The 17,523-nt window shown below is 42.0% G+C and overlaps 2 protein-coding genes across 4 annotated transcripts in view; one reads left to right on the top strand and one right to left on the bottom strand.

Annotated features, from left to right (window-relative positions):
* Positions 1–12,283, top strand: part of OPN3 (opsin 3) — a 32,343-nt gene extending 20,060 nt beyond the window's left edge. Inside the window, exons 4-7 of one of the 3 annotated variants that reach the window (XM_069484652.1) lie at positions 3,179–3,206; positions 4,634–4,658; positions 8,353–8,604; positions 11,291–12,283. In XM_069484652.1, coding sequence (XP_069340753.1) covers positions 3,179–3,206; positions 4,634–4,658; positions 8,353–8,604; positions 11,291–11,554 — 569 coding nt within the window. In that variant the 3' untranslated portion in view covers positions 11,555–12,283. Of the gene's footprint in view, positions 1–3,178; positions 3,207–4,633; positions 4,659–5,415; positions 5,736–8,352; positions 8,605–11,290 lie in introns of those variants that run through there. The other 2 variants (XM_069484651.1, XM_069484653.1) reach the window with 2 other exon arrangements.
* Positions 12,284–14,867: 2,584 nt separating this feature from the next.
* KMO (kynurenine 3-monooxygenase) overlaps positions 14,868–17,523 on the bottom strand; it is a 40,102-nt gene continuing 37,446 nt past the window's right edge. The window contains exons 13-15 of the mRNA XM_069484550.1: positions 17,108–17,209; positions 16,958–17,017; positions 14,868–15,492 (exon numbers count right to left, since the gene is read on the bottom strand). Coding sequence (XP_069340651.1) covers positions 15,346–15,492; positions 16,958–17,017; positions 17,108–17,209 — 309 coding nt within the window. The 3' untranslated portion in view covers positions 14,868–15,345. The remainder of the gene's footprint in view (positions 15,493–16,957; positions 17,018–17,107; positions 17,210–17,523) is intronic.

The raw sequence follows: 17,523 nt of genomic DNA on the forward strand, positions 1-17,523 counted from the left end.
AACGACAAGGCAGGTTTTTACAGGTGCCCCGTTTTATAGGTGGAGAATTTGAAACACCTGGAGTCATTCGTTCAAAATGCTCCAGAGAATCCATGATGAAGCGAGTTATCGCCTAATCACACCTTCCCTCCTGAATCTAGTTCTCTCGCATTGCCTTTCCAAGTCAACGCAATACCATGCACTCACTTACCCAAGCCAGGAACCCAAGACCCGCTTTGATTCTTCTTCGTTCATTCCCACAGCCAACGAAGATGCTCTTCACTCTGTGGGACCTTCCTCGTCTCTCCTCCCCCAGTGCCACCAGGTTTCTCTATGACCAGCCTTGTCCCTCTTCACCATCCTTTTTCCTCATTGCAGCCAAAGGGAACTTTCCATAAGGCAAATCTACAAAAGTAAAATCAAAAGAAAACAAAACAAAATTCTCTAGAATTGTACGAGCACAGAAGTGTACAAAAATGGTTTAATGGCTCCTCGGAGCCCTGGGGATACGTTCCAAACTCCTCCCATGGCATTTGAGGGTCTTCCTGGGAGAGTCCTTGGGCTTTCGAATCTCTCTTTCTAGAACTCTCTGCTTCTACTATTTTGAATTACTTGCAGGCACCCAAATGGTGCCAGCTCTCTCAGGTCTCCATTTGTTGACGTAAGCGGTTCTTCCTTCCTGGGGCAGGATTGGCAGCCCCTTCCCCCTTGCCCTGCTTTTGCCTGGCGAAAGTCTTAATCTTTAAGACTCACTCAGGTGTGTCTGCTTCCCACAGAAAATCTGAGTGGGATATTCTTCCTCCCGCTATCAGGCAAAGTTTCTCCTTCCACCCCCTTCTCTGGAATGAGTTGTGCTCCTCGAAGGCAAGAACTATGTCATGTTAACTCTTTTATCTAACAGATAGGGATTAACACATCTGGCTCGTGGCCCAGGCAATACCTGTTGTAATCACATACTCTGTTTAGCGTGAACTTGCTTACCCAGAGCTAGGCAGTCGAACTATAAATAAGCTATTCAATGTTGCCATCTAGTGGCCAAAGTAGGACAATCACTTTATGTTTTGGTATTTGTACATAATTGACTCATCATGTATGTACCCACTTTTGTGCCTTTTGCCTACTTTCTACCACTTAGCAATTTTGCTCACATATATTCAGCTATTCAATAATAATAATACCTTATGTATTACCATGTTACTAAATCCATTCATATTCTCATTTACATTTAATATATACACACAAACACACAATGAGGCAATATTTTGGTACTATCATCCCTATCTTACTGGTGAGCAGATTGAGATTCAGACTGTTAATTAATTTTCCCAGAGTCACATGGTAATTATGTAATTGTGTAATCTTACTGTGGAATATTGCCAATGGTGGGGGGCTAGATTCCAGGATAGCAAACAAAACGATAATTGAAAATATTGATGAAGACACTAAGGAAGTGAATGCTCACTCAGGTGGTTTCCCATGATTTTCTCTTAATAAAATTGAGTTTTTAGCTAGTAGATCATTAAAAATGATTTTTGACAATAAACACTATGTGACTTTTGGCACATAAATTCTGAAGAGTTACAGTAATTGAACACAGAGAGAATGCATGTATAATTAATAAAAATTGAAAATAAAAAATATCCCTTCATTGCCATCTGAATATACATGTGACCCAGAAATCTTTCTCCAACTTTATAAACAGAAAAAAATAGGGCTAGAATTGATCTTGCATCATTCTAGGTAATAGTATTAGTAATCATGGATAGATACAATTTTGTGATGATAGAAAGCCACAATGATCTCTTTAAGAGGTACATTTCTAATTAAGTTTTTTTACTTTTAATATTTAAGAAAATATTTTGATCAATTGTATCCTATATTATACATTTTAGTAACTCAGTACATAAGACCATTTTTTAATGTCATCCTTTAAATATGAATGTGTACATAGTTTTTCAAAATTCTATTGGGAGAAACACTAGGAAAAAAAAAAACCTGAAGATCCTTGCTGTGGACCATGGACAGCCATGGAAGGTGTGATCAGCCTTGCACCATCCTCAGTAGTGACTGATCTTCCCACTCAGTCCTGGCTCCAAGCCTGGAGTCCAAGGCACTCTTGCAAGAATTCAAGGAGGCTCATTTTGCCTTTGTAGAAATTGCTCTTCCAGCCAGAAATGCCTGTTCTGATCCTTTCTGTTCCTTAATACCTATCCCGTCTTTTATGAACCAGCTTAAGTTTTTATCTCTTTTATTTATTTGTTTATTTATTTATTTATTTTTGAGATAGGGTGTTGCTCTGTGGCCCAGACCAGAGTGCAGTGGCATCATGATAGCTCACTGCAACCTTAAAGTCCTGGGCTCAAGCCATCCTCCTGCCTCAGCCTCCCGAGTAGCTGGGAGTACAGGTGCCTGCCAAGACACTGGGCTAATTTGTCTGTTTTTTTGTAGAGACGGAGTCTTGCTATGTTGCTCAGGCTGGTCACGAACTTCTGGCCTCAAGCGATCCTCCTGCCTCAGCCCCCAAAATGCTAGGATTACAGGCAAGAGCCACTGCACCCAGCCAAGTTTTACCTCTTATTGAAGCCATTCCCACAACACAGTCTGCTGGAATTTTACTTTTTATGGTTTGTTTTTGCACCGTAACCTTCACATATGATTACGTATTTATCATCTTACATTGCTCTCTTTTATTTTATTTTATTTTATTTTATTTTTGAGACAGAGTCTCACTCTGTTGCCCAGGCTAGAGTGCCGTGGCGTCAGCCTAGCTGACAGCAACCTCAAACTCCTGGGCTCAAGCAATCCTCCTGCCTCAGCCTCCCAAGTAGCTGGGACTACAGGCATGCGCCACCATGCCTGGCTAATTTTTCTATATATATTTTTAGCTGTCCATATAATTTCTTTCTATTTTTAGTAGAGATGGGGTCTCGCTCTTGCTCAGGCTGGTCTTGAACTCTTGAGCTCAAATGATCCGGCTGCCTCGGCCTCCCAGAGTGCTAGGATTACAGGCGTGAGCCACCACGCCTGGCCACATTGCTCTCTAATGTTGGGTATGAGTTAGTCTTAGTTTTATAAGAATACAGTATTGTAGTCTCCTCAAGGGTAAGGACCCCGAGTCTCTGGTTTCTCCTACAAGACCTACCGAGCACACTGATAAGCAGGTAATTCACACACACCTGATCAATCTGCTGCTTTGCAGGGAGAGCACGGACATCACTCTACCCCTAGCCCAATTTGTGGGGAAATAGAAGTCGCCCTCTAGTGGCAGCAGGTGGTGTAAAGGCAAAATCATGGGTCTGAGAGTCAGTCGTGGGTTCTCAAAATTGCGTCCACCGCGGATTGATTGGTTCCTTAACCCTCTGAGCCACAGACCTCTTTTTTCCAAAAGGAGGCACAGCACGTGTAGAGTGATAATCACGGGGCCTGATGCATAACCGGTGCGTTTCCCTCAACACTAGGACAAGCCAAGGGCAAGATGAACGTGGCCAGCAGCACTGCTTAGGGAGGAGCTGGGACTCGCCCCCAGGCCTCCTAACAGCCTACCCCCCACACCCTCACCCTACCTCTCAGGACCCCAGTCTCATTTTCATTCTCCTTTTGAGCCACTTTTTCTCCAGCCTTTCTCTGTCCACTCACTTGACAAATATGTTGCCCTCCCCATATCTTCTCATTCACCTTGTGGCTTTTATTTCAGTTAAGGTAAGCACCCTCCACTCGTTAGGCAGGTTAGAAGTCCCCAAGTTATTGTTAACGCCTCTCTCCCCTCACTCCCCACGTTCAACAAGCAGACGGATTCTGCTGCTACTAGTTGCTAAATGTCTCTGCATCGGAGACTTCGCTGTTCAAGCCTCTAACGTCACCCGAGCTGGGACCCCATCGGACTTTGCCTGAACTATTGCAGTAACCTTCAAGCTGGTTTCCACGGGCCTGGACCATGTTTTAAGTTCTATACTACTGCTAGAATGAGTGTCCTTTCAGAAGAAAAAGAAGGGGGAGCAAGAGGGGCATTTAACTGTGTCGCTTTCATGCTTTCATGCTTAAAAAGGATGAGACAGTAACAGATTCATAATTTACTGTTTCATACAGGAAAAGGTTAAAAAAAAAAAAAAGCAAACTCACAAAACTCCTTAGCTAGAAATTTTAAAGGTCTGTCTCCATGTGGCTTCATCTGCTCTTCTCTAAATCTCTCTCCATCTCCTCTGGGCCCTGGCATCTCAGAATCCTCTCCCCATTTATAGACCGTTCTGTGTCGTTTTATACCTCTATGCTCGGTACATAAATCTTCATTCTTCTGGAATGTGCTTCTCCTGCCTTATGCACAAAGGCTTCCTTTTCCTGTGACTCCAACACATTGTGTCGATTAAAGTTTATACGTCTACGGTCCCTTCAAACATCTAGAGTTCTTCCTCTTAGCATTGGATGTTCAGTGGCGGCACGGTGCCTGACACATAGTAGGTGCTCAGTAGGTGCTTGCTGAGTGAATAAATCACTCTCTGGGAGCTACAGAGAAATACATGAATAATATTATTAATTTTATTTTGTGTGGATTGGTTGCAAAATACAGGTATAAATGAAGACCATGGAAACAGCCGATGACCCCGACTCTTCTTAGCCATTCTTGCATGTGAACAGTCCCTACGCTGACATCTGCTAGCAGGCAGGGTACAGCAGCCCTCTGCGTCCTTTTACCATGACCTGGCTCGGTCTGAGCTTTGGGAACCAGATAGAGCCGGGAGAGGGCAAAACTGAAAGAGACACTTGTTCCAGTAACTCTCTCTGACTCACTCCAGAGTTTCTCTTTAGGAGAAAATTGAATACAATCGCTGCATCACTGGGGTGGGGCCAATTTGAGGGTTTTTATTCTTGTCTTTCCTCAATCTGCATGCCATTTTCTATGTTCTCTTTTATGGATAGATATGTTTTCAATCAATCAAATTTTCTGGGGACTATGGAGCACTATTACTCTTAGATCTTTTAGATTTTCGAGCACTCTCTCGGCCTCAGATACTCTGGCTGCGATCCCCAACCCCCAGGCCACAGCAGGCTTGTTAGGAACTGGGCCACACAGGACTGCCTGCCAGTGCCCGCCCCAGACACACACACACCACACTCCCCCTCCCCGTGGAAAACTGTCTTCTGAAACTTAGGAACCAGGCCGCACAGCAGGAGGTGAGCCGCAGGCCAGCCAGCCAAGCACAGCTTCATCTGTATTTACAGCCACTCCCAGTCCCTCGCACCTGGCACCACCGCATAAGCTCCGCCTCCCCACCCCCCACCCCACCCGCCGTCCGTGTGAAAATTGTCTTCCATGAAACCAGTCCCTGGTGCCAAAAAGCTTGGGGACCGCTGCGTATTTCCAGTGGAGAATGTATCACCTCTCTTACGTCTGGTTCTCCCCTGCACCGTGCTATACTTTTCCACTTTCTCTTCTTGCAGGCATTGTTTCCATTGCCACCCTCACTGTGCTGGCCTACGAACGGTACATTCGCGTGGTCCACGCCCGAGTGATCAATTTCTCCTGGGCCTGGAGGGCCATTACCTACATCTGGCTCTACTCACTGGCGTGGGCAGGAGCACCTCTCCTGGGCTGGAACAGGTACATCCTGGACGTGCACGGACTAGGCTGCACCGTGGACTGGAAATCCAAGGATGCCAACGATTCCTCCTTTGTGCTTTTCTTATTTCTTGGCTGCCTGGTGGTGCCTGTGGGCGTGGTAGCCCATTGCTATGGCCATATTCTGTATTCCGTTCGAATGGTGAGTGGAAGACCTTACAAATGCCCTTCCCCCAAACCACAGCCAGGGTTGAAAATTTTGTGTGGAGAAGAATCAAACTCTTCCCACATGGTCAGTAGTTACTGAACTGGAGCCACACTAGGGGACTTCCCAGTGGGTCGAGTTTTGTACTATGAGACACTCTCTGAAAAGACCAATGAAGAATGGCATTTACTCTCCCTGCATCACTCTCTAAACCAAGGGAAGGAAAGAAAAGGTTTCTGGACACACAAAGTGAACAACAAAAAACCCCTACATTATCCAGCACTCTTAAAATTTAAGAACTCTAAAAAAAGGAATTGCACACTTCCTGTAATTTTATTCAAAGGTCACATGAGCCCACTACTAGAGAATGGTGCAGATGTTTTGTCTGGAAATAACACCAGCGTCATAAAGGACAAGAACTGACCACAAACAGGTGCATGTTTGGTGCTGCTGAGAAGGATGTTTGAACTAACCAACCAACCAAGTGCGGGGCACCCTCCACATGCCAGCCTCCCACTTCAGCCACTGATGTCTTCCTTGCTCACTGCTTCTTCCGGCTCTTTCTGTTCTCTACTTTGGTCAGCACTCCAGTCTCCCGGGCCCCAGGGCAGACCGTTCTGACTTTCACCCGTTGTTCTAAATCATCTGATTTAGCCACGTGCATTCCTTTAAATCATGATTCATCGCCCTCAACTTCTACGTTCCTATTTTCTTTACAGACACTCATTTTGCTAAAAGAAAAAAAAAAAAAAATCCCTGGATCAATCTAACTATCTGTTTCCTCCCTGCCCATAGTCAAACGACAAAGAGGAGCTGGAAGAAAAACCACACGCGTCCATTCTCAGACGTCGTCTCAGCCCTGTCTAGCAATCTTTGTACCCTTGTATGGTCCACTTCCTCCACATCCAGGCTGTTATACTACAAATCCTCATTCTCCATTTTAATCTCTTGCCCTGCTATCCTCTCTCATTCATATCAAATAATCATGCTTCTTATTTATTGGGCAAAATAAAGCCATTATCAAGGACTTCCTCAACTCCCTGCCTCTGTATACAGCCCAGTGATTCTTAGAGCTCTGTCTTCAGTTTCAGGGTGTGACAACCAGGGACAACGCTGATTCTGTATTCCACTTGTCCCCCCACTCCTTCTCTGCCCCAGGGACCTCTCCCAAGTTTATTTTGTCTTTTGTTTGTATCTTCCCTCTCTCCCTTTAGCATGTTACCATGCTATTTCTTTTTCTTTCTTTTTTAAGAAAATCTACTCTCAGCTCCCTCAACTGTCACTTTATTTCTCTCCTTCTCATCACTGCTAACCCTAAGACCCATTGGTGGCTTTTGGTGCCACATCATCACTCAATAAGCATTCACTTAACCAGTATTTACTAAGCATCAAAAATGTACCAGTTTCTTACTGTTGCAGACTGAATGTTCAGAAATAACTACTTTTATTTACGAACATATTTTTGGTGTGCTGGAATATTCTTTCCCTCACCTTAATAATGCCTTTATAATAACAATAAGAGAAACAGCTAAAAGAAACTTATATCCAGGAAACTCAAAGAACCTCCAGACTGTTCGTCATTACTCCTCAATACCTTTAATGGGTCAAAGTGGGAGCAGATATGCTGATTTTAGAGCAGTGGAACTCCCTAAGTTTTAGCAAGTGCTTTCCTTGGCCAATGAGCCCCTGATGAAACCAATTACAAATTCCTCACCAAATTTTACTTTACAGTCATTAGCAGTGAATTGAAACACACAGCGGTTTCAAGCAAGAATTCATCTGGGAATTAAATTCTCATCTGGATCAGCTGTAGGCTTGACCACACAGAACTCCTCACCTGATATGGCTTTGCTGCCTGTTTTGAGAACTTGAGAACTAATGCTCCGGATAAAAGAGTTTCCAGGATCATGGGGAAATTGTTTTCATTTTATCATGCCTCAGGCTTTGAGCAGCTTGAAGATCTAGGCAAAATAATTCATTTTGTTCTTATTAAGTAAATTAGGAAAGCATTAAAATCCACTGGAGGATCTAAGAGTCTATATAGTTCAACCATAACATGTTACAGGTGAGGAGACTCTGGCCCAGCGAGATTAAGGCTGGGCCCAAGGCCAGGCGCGGTGGCTCACGCCTGTAATCCTAGCACTGTGGGAGGCCAAGGCAGGAGGATCGCTTGAGGTCAGGAGTTCGAGACCAGCCCGAGCAAGAGTGAGACCCCCCCCCCCATCTCTACTAAAAATAGAAAGAAATGATTTGGACAGCTAAAAATATATGCAGAAAAAAATTAGCCGGGCATGGTGGCACATGCTTGTAGTCCCAGCTACTCGGGAGCCTGAGGCAGAAGGATCGCTTGAGCCCAGGAGTTTGAGGTTGCTGTGAGCTAGGCTGATGCCACGGCACTCTAGCCCAGGCAACAGAGCAAGACTCTGTCTCAAAAAAAAAAAGAAGGCTGGACCCAGCTGCAGGTCTGGGATCAGAAGGATCCTGAGGTCCTATTCAGTTTTCCTTCCCTTAAGGTGGGGCCAAGGTGGTGTCTGAATATCTGTTGTCAAAACAACAAAAGAAAATGATTCTTTCATTGTTTTAACACCCCCTTCTTTCTTTCTCTCTTCTGCAGCTTCGTTGTGTTGAAGATCTTCAGACAATTCAAGTAATCAAGATTTTAAAATATGAAAAGAAATTGGCCAAAATGTGCTTTCTAATGATATTTACCTTCCTGGTTTGCTGGATGCCTTATATCGTGATCTGTTTCTTGGTGGTTAATGGTCAGAGACATCTGGTCACCCCGACAGTGTCTATTGTATCGTATCTCTTTGCTAAATCGAACACTGTATACAATCCAGTTATTTATATCTTCATGATCAGAAAGGTAAGCTTTGTAATTAACTGATTGGTTTTCCCCTGGGCGTGGGGTTGGAAACGATGGTATATAATATTTTACAGAGATAATTCAGAGCAACCTCAATGATAAAAATCCAAATCAAGAATTTCATAAGAATGTAAAGGGTTCAGGAAGAAATAAATGTAGAATATCACCAAAGAAAATAAGAATTCTAAGATCTACCTATAGAGATTCATACGTGTTAGGTAAAATTCTATTTAAATTAATATTTAATTCATTAGAAATTATTTAATACCTAGTAATAATAATAACGGCTACAAAGTTAATGATACATTTAAAATTCTTCCTGTACTATGCAGGTTACACCCACTATCTTTACAAAGCTCCATAAATACCATTTCTTGTTTTATTTCTGGGTTATGAGTAAGTTCAGAGAAGGTAAATAACTTGCCTGATCTGGGAAGTGTCGGTGCCAGGGTTTGAACCTGGTTTGCTTGAATCCCCAAATCCAGTGCTTTTAGCTCCTCACTTGGGGTAATAGATACTTTCAGCAATCGGTCTGAGTTGTTATTCACATGCCATAGCCAATGTCTAGGCAAAATTAATTTGGTTCAAGAAACTTCCTTGCGGTCTGTTGGAAAGCTCATTACCTATTTCTGTAGCAGACAGGTTTCGACTCCGTGGCCGTCAGTCCTGCCCGTGGGAGCCCACGATATGATTAATATAAAGCCGGGACTCCAAGTTTCAAAGTTTAAAGATCCATAAAACTTAAAAAATAAGAATAATGGTTAATTAGTCCACTGAAATTTTAAAGATAACAAGTCAAAATATTAGTAACAGGCAATAATAATTACTCTGACTTCTAATGCCCAAGATTTTGGAAGAAGAGGGCACTTTTTGGTAATAACTTTATTATGTTCTGTGCTAATTCTCCCTCTCTTTTCATATAGGCCTTTACTTTCCTTTGAATGTTGTTGCCTTACCTTCTTCGTCAGCTCATTCTCACACGGCTTCATCTCCTTTTGCTGATGATCTTTCTCCCCCTTTCTTGCTGCTTTCTATCTGCCTATTTCCTTTAACCCAGAGATTTTAAACTTGGTCCCTAGAATCTAAGAATTCCTTGAACTGGCCTCAGGACAGCCAGTGAAACTGCATAGATTGTTTATAAAAGTTTTGAGTATGTGCACATGTGAAGTTTTCTAGTGATATGGATTATAATTTTAATTAATTTTCTATAGGAGTGTAAGATATTTTAAGGACCACCTCAACAGGCAAATTTTAAACCCATTCACTAATGATTATTTGTTGCACCCTTTCTGTCAGCCAATGGGCCATATATATAATCAGTGCTTCCAAAATTTTAGTGTGCATACACCATCCCTGGCAATCTTATAAAAATGCATGTTCTGATTCAGTATGTCTGGGTACCCAACATTCTGCATTTCTAACAAGCTCCCCCATAGTCCTGATGTTTCTGGCTCCCAGGGGCACAGTTTAAACAGGAAGTCTAAAAGATACAATAAGCAAGGAAAAACAAATAAATAAGATGGTGATCTTTGTCCTCAAGAAACTTACTACTGAAAAAACTTTTTTTTGGCATACATAATCTATTTAACCCTTATAATAATATATCTTTAGCACTTAACTATGCCAAACAATGGTTTGATGAATAAAGACTCAGACAAATAAATGTTTTAAAATGTGTCAACTAAGTGATAATTGAGGATCAAAGAAGATAGACATCAATGTAGCTATTTATTATATTTTTGTATTGATAGTTCCTCATTTGGGCAAGTCTATGTATTAAACATTTATTTTACTTTAAACAAAGGGGATAGCAATTAAATTAACTTTATATATTTTATTGGTCATGATAGACTGACTACAGTAACAGACAACCCCAGCATTTCCATGGATTAACACAGACAGAGTTTAGTGCTCATTCAAGTCCGAGTCTGTGGTCTAACATGTTTGGTGGAGGAGGTGGGGTCTGTTCCATGCAGTCATTTAGAAATCTAGGTCCCTTCCATTTTGTGATGGTCTTATCTTCAGACCTTGGCCTCCAAGGTTCTTGCAGAAGGAGAAGAGCAGAGAGGAGCCCCTGGAAAGGGGCTGAGACATACGGTTTCAATGTTGCCCCCAGGACACAGAGAATAATTATGTGTATTGGTGACATTAGTACTCCTTGCTGTGGTATTTTTTCCCCCCAACTTATTAGTAATCTTGAAAGAAAAGAAGAAAATTCTTCTCTTAAAGGAACATTAGTGAGTCCACCAGGCTGTAAGCTCTGCCAGGAAGGGCCTTGTCTATTTTGGCTGCTTATAATACCTTTAGAATATAACACTGTGGCTGTCACCTAGTAGGTGCTCGCTGAAATTTGTAGACTGAATTAATATTCAGAATCCCTTAAAGAAATAGATCTAGCTGCCCTCAAAGAAAGTGCATGCAAATTGAAGCTATGGAGATAATAAGGTATTGAAATAGTACTATGTGGTCTGGTTAATAAGAATCATAAAAAAATAAAAATAAAAGACATAAAACTCCAGGGTGACTGCGGTAGATCTGAGCATTACCCTATTACCCTACATCCACATCAATTAACAAACAAACAAAAAAATAACCAAATTAAATGCAACTAATTTCCATGAATGTTGATCCAGAGTGAGGGCTAAACCTTTACTTAATATTCAACTTTGTTTTTTTCTCTGCCCAGTTTCGGAGATCCCTCTTGCAGCTGCTCTGTTTCCGACTGCTGAGATGCCAGCGGCCTGCTAAAGACCTACCAGCAGCTGAGAGTGAAATGCAGATCAGACCTATTGTGATGTCACAGAAAGATGGGGACAGGCCAAAGAAAAAAGTGACTTTCAACTCTTCCTCCATCATTTTTATCATCACCAGTGATGAGTCACTCTCAGTTGACAACAGTGACAAGACCAGTGGGTCCAAAGTTGATGTCATCCAAGTCCGTCCTTTATAGGTAATGACAGATGGGGCCTTAAACTGGATGCCAATTGTAGACTTCTATTATAAGGAGTGTTCTGGAATCCCCATTCTATCTATGTAATATCAACAGAACATTCGCGGCCCAGCCGGAAATCTGAATCGCCCATATGTTCTCTGGCCTCAGGAAGCGATAGAATAAGAACAAATTATTTTAACTCAACGGGTGCTTTACAAAATGAAAAACCACTTGTGGCACAAGATGGGCATCTGGCACCATCATCTTCTAACATGCTGGAGATTTTCATTTCAAATATATTTTTTAAATGACTATATTTTCCAAGGCACATAATACATTTTTTTTCTCAAAAATACTTCACTGTAAAAATAACTTTGTCTCATATATATGTATGAAATAGCTAGAAGATATTGAATTTTCTGTCTTGTTGTGCTCTGTTCATTGTCATGTCCTATGTCTAGTTCGACCAACTCAAATTTATCAAGGAGATAATTCTACAACGAAAAAAGAATGTCAATCCTCTTACTTTATCAGAAGCAGAAGACTTGTATGCATAGTATGACAAAGAAGAGCTTCCGTTAACGTGCTCCTGAGCAAGCTCTAGAAGATACTGCTGAGAAGCGTCATAGCAAAGAGAAGAGAATGATGAATTTTAAGGTAATCATGATGTATAATTATACAACAGTAGAAGATGTATGTGGTGAAGATGGTATTGATGGCAGGATGGTATCTCCATCTACTTCATTTCAAACATGAACATGGCAGGATTATCCTCTTCTTTTCATAGTTACACACAATGTTGCCAAGAGTTCTGGATTTAGAAAAAGAGTTCCAAGTAAAACAACAGACAAATTTGGAGGGAGATGAAAGTAAGTGTCAAACTGTGTTGCTCATCAGTCAGTCCACTACATAACTGATGGTCAGTGTTAGTGAAGAGGCCATTTTTCATGGGTTCTTCTTTAGTCTTGTAAGAAAGACACCAGGTTGTGCTACCCCAAAATATGCCTCTTTGGCATAAGGATTATTTTCAGCTGAAGACAACTGAGAAGAAGCAGATACAAGACAATCTCTGCCTATCCCATTTGCCTAAAAGCAGGACATAAGTTTACAATGACATCCTCTCCCCTGCTCTCCACCAGGAAGGATAAGGTTGATCACCAGAGACAACCTTAGATCATTATCAGTCTGGAAACCAGCACCGGAAGAATCTACATAACAAACTCCCATATATTTGCCTCCCAAAACTTACTGCCCCTGCAGACCCAAATTCTTTTCCTTTGTCTTGTCACTTGTCTAAAATTTTACTGTTCTTTGTTGAAGATGTGTAAGCCGGGGAGTTCTAAGCCAGCTCTTTGAGATTCACTTATTCCCTGGTATCTCCCGTGTGTATATAAAATATACATGCTAATAAACTTCTGTTTGTTTTTCTCTTGTTAATCTGTCTTTTGTTATAGGGGCCCCAGCCAATGAACCTAGAAGGAAAAATTATTTTTTCCTCCCCTACAAACTAAACATAGATTATTATAACTCAAGGGGTTTTTTTTTTTTTTTGACAATACAGAAAGGAAACAATCATTTTATTTTATTGCCTAATTTTTATTTCTTAGATGTCTCCTTCTAGTGTTGCATCTTCATAATCAGGTTTGAAGGACTTCCATCAGCCTATTGAAGAGGGAAGAACCAAAGAAAACATTTTCACTAAATGTACTTTTAAAAATCAAGTTTATTGCTGGTTCTGCTGCAGTATGTAGTTGAAGAATGAATAAGTTACTAGATTGCTTCTGAGGGTCTGAAATGGAATAAAATAGTGGCTTTGTATTTCTCTAAGAGTTATCTCCCCTGGTTTCCTTTCTACTCTCTTTCATACGTAGACATTTAACTTATAAATAAACCCTTTTACTATCCTTTACTTACTATGGCATTAGTACCATTTTTCTTTTATTTAGAAGGCAATACTGGCGTTTGAAGACTGGAAAATGAAATGGATTCATTTTGTAACTCTCTGGAACTCCCCTGAATTCTTCATTAACATTTCTGGTTTTACCAAGTATTGAATCTGAGCCCTGTGGTTAGACAGGTTCCATTCAGACAATGAAAAGTACAGTTCACATGTTAGGCAAGTTGTGATGTTTTTAGTTGCGGGTGTTGAGACAATCCTGTTGTGAATCCTATTATGTCTTCTAAAGAAAAAAAATGAGCCTTTTTGAGAAGTGAAAGAGATTGTAGTCACTGCACTTTTACAGCTAGAATGACCTGAGCGTGCATAACGTGGTGGGGAAGCTGCGTGTTGCAACTTTAAAAAAAAAGGTAGTGTTTTTCCCATAATTGCAACGAACATGTCAGAATCCCAGGTTTTGGCACCAAAGATGCCAGGGTGGGAGTCTGCCCTTGGTTCTTGTTGTGCTTTTGATCGCAGAATGACCAGACACAGCAAAGTGTCAAGTCCAGACTATTTTCTCGATCCTCTGACTCTTTTCTTGGAAAAATCTCCAGCGAGTCCAACACGACAGAGTAAATCCGGGCAGGGAACAGTTTCACAAAGGCAGCTCTTTATTGTAGAATAAAACAGATCTGTCTCCGCTGGTGGAGGGAGACAGACCAACTCACTCAGTCACTGTCCGTCCACTCACTTCCCCACTTCTTGGATTGTTTCCTTTTGTTATCCCAGTCTGGGGGAGGGCTCTTGGGAAGCATAGGGTGTTATCAGATGATCAACAAGTGTCCTCAAAATTCCATCTGCGTATACAAGCTCCCTCTAAGAAAGCCTAGCTGGGGGGGTGAACCGCAGTGCAGATTCAAGCTAATGGCACATTAATTACCCTTAGGTTACTCTAGGTCACTTTCTAAACCCTATCATACATGGGCTGGGGAATGCCCAGATTGATAAAGCATTCCTTCCTTCCCCAGGGGTAGCAGCTGCTCAAGATAAAATTAAGGGTGGAGCAGCACCAAAATGGAGTGTTCACCCTTATCCTTCTTCCTAGGAGGAGCGATTGCTTGAAACAGCACCAAAATAGGGAACCCTTGTCCCGAGAAGAGCCAGAGATCCTATCTACCTAACAAACACACAGAGATTTTACATTGAGTTTCATTATGAGCAGACAACTATCTTCCTTTAGTAAATTAAACATGGGGATGGAAACATGTTTTTGATCCTTAGTTTTGGCCACAGAGAAATCAGGCATTTGCTGTCTCAGAACCTTTCTATCACCTGCTCCTGAGACTGGGAATTTATTTTAGTGCCTCCATGGAGTTTGCAGGGAAACATGTGTGTTAGGGTGGGAGCTCACGGCTCGGGTTGAGAAAGAATTCTAGGCACAAACATCAAAAGAGTTTTAAAGAAAGTTAGTTTATTTTACTTCCCAAAGGTGGGAAGGGCACAGCACGAGAGAAAGAAAGGAGAAGCGCTGACCCCGAGGGCTAAGGGGCTCGGGACTTTTATGGGGGAAAAAAAGTTTATTGCTGTAGACTGATTAGCAGGAGACAGCTGTGAGATGTTAGGGTATTCATTTTTTCCTTTTCTTTTCCTCCTTGAAGCTGTCTTATCAGTCTCCTCCGGAATGTGGTCTGGCCAGTCTGGTCTGGCTGAGGACTTACATTCCTTTTCTATCTGGTCACCTCTTTTCAGGGTCCAGAGTGTTCTTGCACCAGGGAACTTCACAAGCTCAGCTCCTTCCAAATGCTGGAAAAATAATCTCCGCAGGTGGTTAATCTTAAAGACAGCCAGTTAAGGTCCATGCTGTTAATCAAACACAAGGCAGTGATCTTTCTCTTCGCTTTTTCCTTTAGTTTATTAGCAAGGTCACCTTTCAATGTCCTGTATTTTGGAAGTAGGTGATCCAGTTCCACGGCCTTCTCAAGTAGTCCAGAAGTCTTGGTGACATGTAGTGCCTAAGTAGGTAGGCGCTACCCATGGCTATTACTGATCCAAAGAAAAAGAGTCCTTTCTTTATCACCTGTAAAGATAGCAAGAACTCTCATTTCATTTGTCCAGAGATGAAATCTTGAAATAGACTTCATCTTAAAGGACAAAAGAGTATTCAGTTTCCTTTTTGTTCTTTAACCTGGAAACAGCAATCTAACTGCATGATCACCAGACAAAAAATTGATACGGTCAAGGTAAAGTCAAGAATTGCAAGCTTCCCTCCTCTCTCTCTCCCAAGAAACCCATGATTCCTGGTGCTCCGTATGAGGAATTCTTAGCAGTCAACCTTTGCGCAGCCATAAACCACCCCCTGCAGCATAGAGAAAGCTGCGAATTCTGTCTTAGCCGAGCACTGTGCTGAGGACACAAACAATCCAGTCACTTCCCAAAGTCTCCAAGAAGAGTGGTGGCCCCTGTGACTGAGAAGACAAACTCGCCCGAAAGACTTCTAAACACCACACCGTCGCCACCAGCAGTAAATCGACCGCCTGAGGCTCATTCTAACCCCGGTCAGGTGCACGCCAGGGTCATCCTCACCGTACTTGCTGTCCTGCATTCTAACATCCTGTCTCTTTGACCCTTTTAGACTTTGAGCTCCTTTTAGCTCCAGGGATGCTATTTTATCCGCCTTTGTGTGGATAAATCTTGATTCCTTTCAATCCATTCTCCACTCAGCAGAGTCATCTTTCTAAAATCCAGACCTGAATCTATGAGCCCCCCCCCCCCCGCCCCCACCCGGTCTCTCTGTTTTCTCTCAAGAGAGTATCCAGATGTTTAAGGCTCTGCTTACCTGCCAGCTTCCCCGCTGGCCATTGTTACCCAAGTGTGCTGCCTTCCGGCTCTACTGGAGTCCTGGCCTTTCCTACTTGGCACGTTGTTCATGTCTTTCCGGCCTCCCCTGTCGGATCCTCTGCCGGTCACCCCTCCCCACTGTCTCCCCCACTAGCCTCTGAGCCGTGGAAGGGTAGGGACGGTGTCTTGCTCATCACCACGGCCACCCAATGTCTCTGCACTAAACAAAACTATTTGTTGTAAAGTTCCCAAAGAAGATCAAGAATTTGAATTCCATTTAATGGTATTCCTGGGTCAACTGCCCAACATGAATGTATCATAGCATTACAGTGGAATCAGTGTTTTACACGTGATTCAGTTTTTTCCAGTATTACAAATTCAATCCATAAGACTATTGCAGGAAGTGAAAGTCAAGAATAGTTCACATTGCTAAAATAAAGTAAAAAGTTGAGAAATACTGGCATCAATTTCTTTCTCGAATTTCTTCCCTTCAAAAGCTCTCTCTCTTTGCCTCTTCTTTGTAAGGCTGTTCAGTAAGCTCTCTGTCCTTTGTGTCTCAGGACATTTTTATGCCTGGAAGGCAAACATGTGGTGTCTGTCCCATCATTTCTGTATTAGCCTGATACAAACATAACCATAACACAACACTGTGACATTTCAACACACTAGATTTTTTTAAAAAACAGAGTGTAATCAGTTCCAACCTTTTTTTGCCAACGCCAGTGCAGTACTGCCTCGTGGTACCTTATCCTGGAAAAGACGACCTGTAGGGAGGTTCAAAAAGTGTTTTTGTGTATTCTTTAATGGCTAAACAGAGGATTAGAATGAGACACAGTCTTAAGTCCAGACCTTACCATGGTATAGAGAGGGATAAAGGTAGACGGCATCAGAGCATGAAGAAACCTCTCTATGCTCTTTTGAAAAATGAACCACCTGGAGTTGACATGTGCTCGCATCTGCAATAATATGAGAGTCTTAAAGAATACTTTCGAACAAAGTATATGTCTTTCCTTATCCCAACGTATCATTACACATCATTCTTACTCGTCACAATTCCAGACACAGAGTAGTCAAATTTTGTATTTTTGTAATACTCATTCCTCATCCCTTTTAGTAAATGTCTGTAATATAGGATGTTACCTTGAAAATATATAGCAATTACACAAAATCTGTTAGGGAAATCTATTTTCCTCAATGGAAAATAAGAATTCTATTGCAGTACAGGGTTTGTTCGACCAGCTATGTGGGTAATCTGTGAGCTCAAAGATTT

Source organism: Eulemur rufifrons, chromosome 11 (assembly GCF_041146395.1).
Source record: "Eulemur rufifrons isolate Redbay chromosome 11, OSU_ERuf_1, whole genome shotgun sequence".
Classification (NCBI taxonomy): Eukaryota; Metazoa; Chordata; class Mammalia; order Primates; family Lemuridae; genus Eulemur; species Eulemur rufifrons.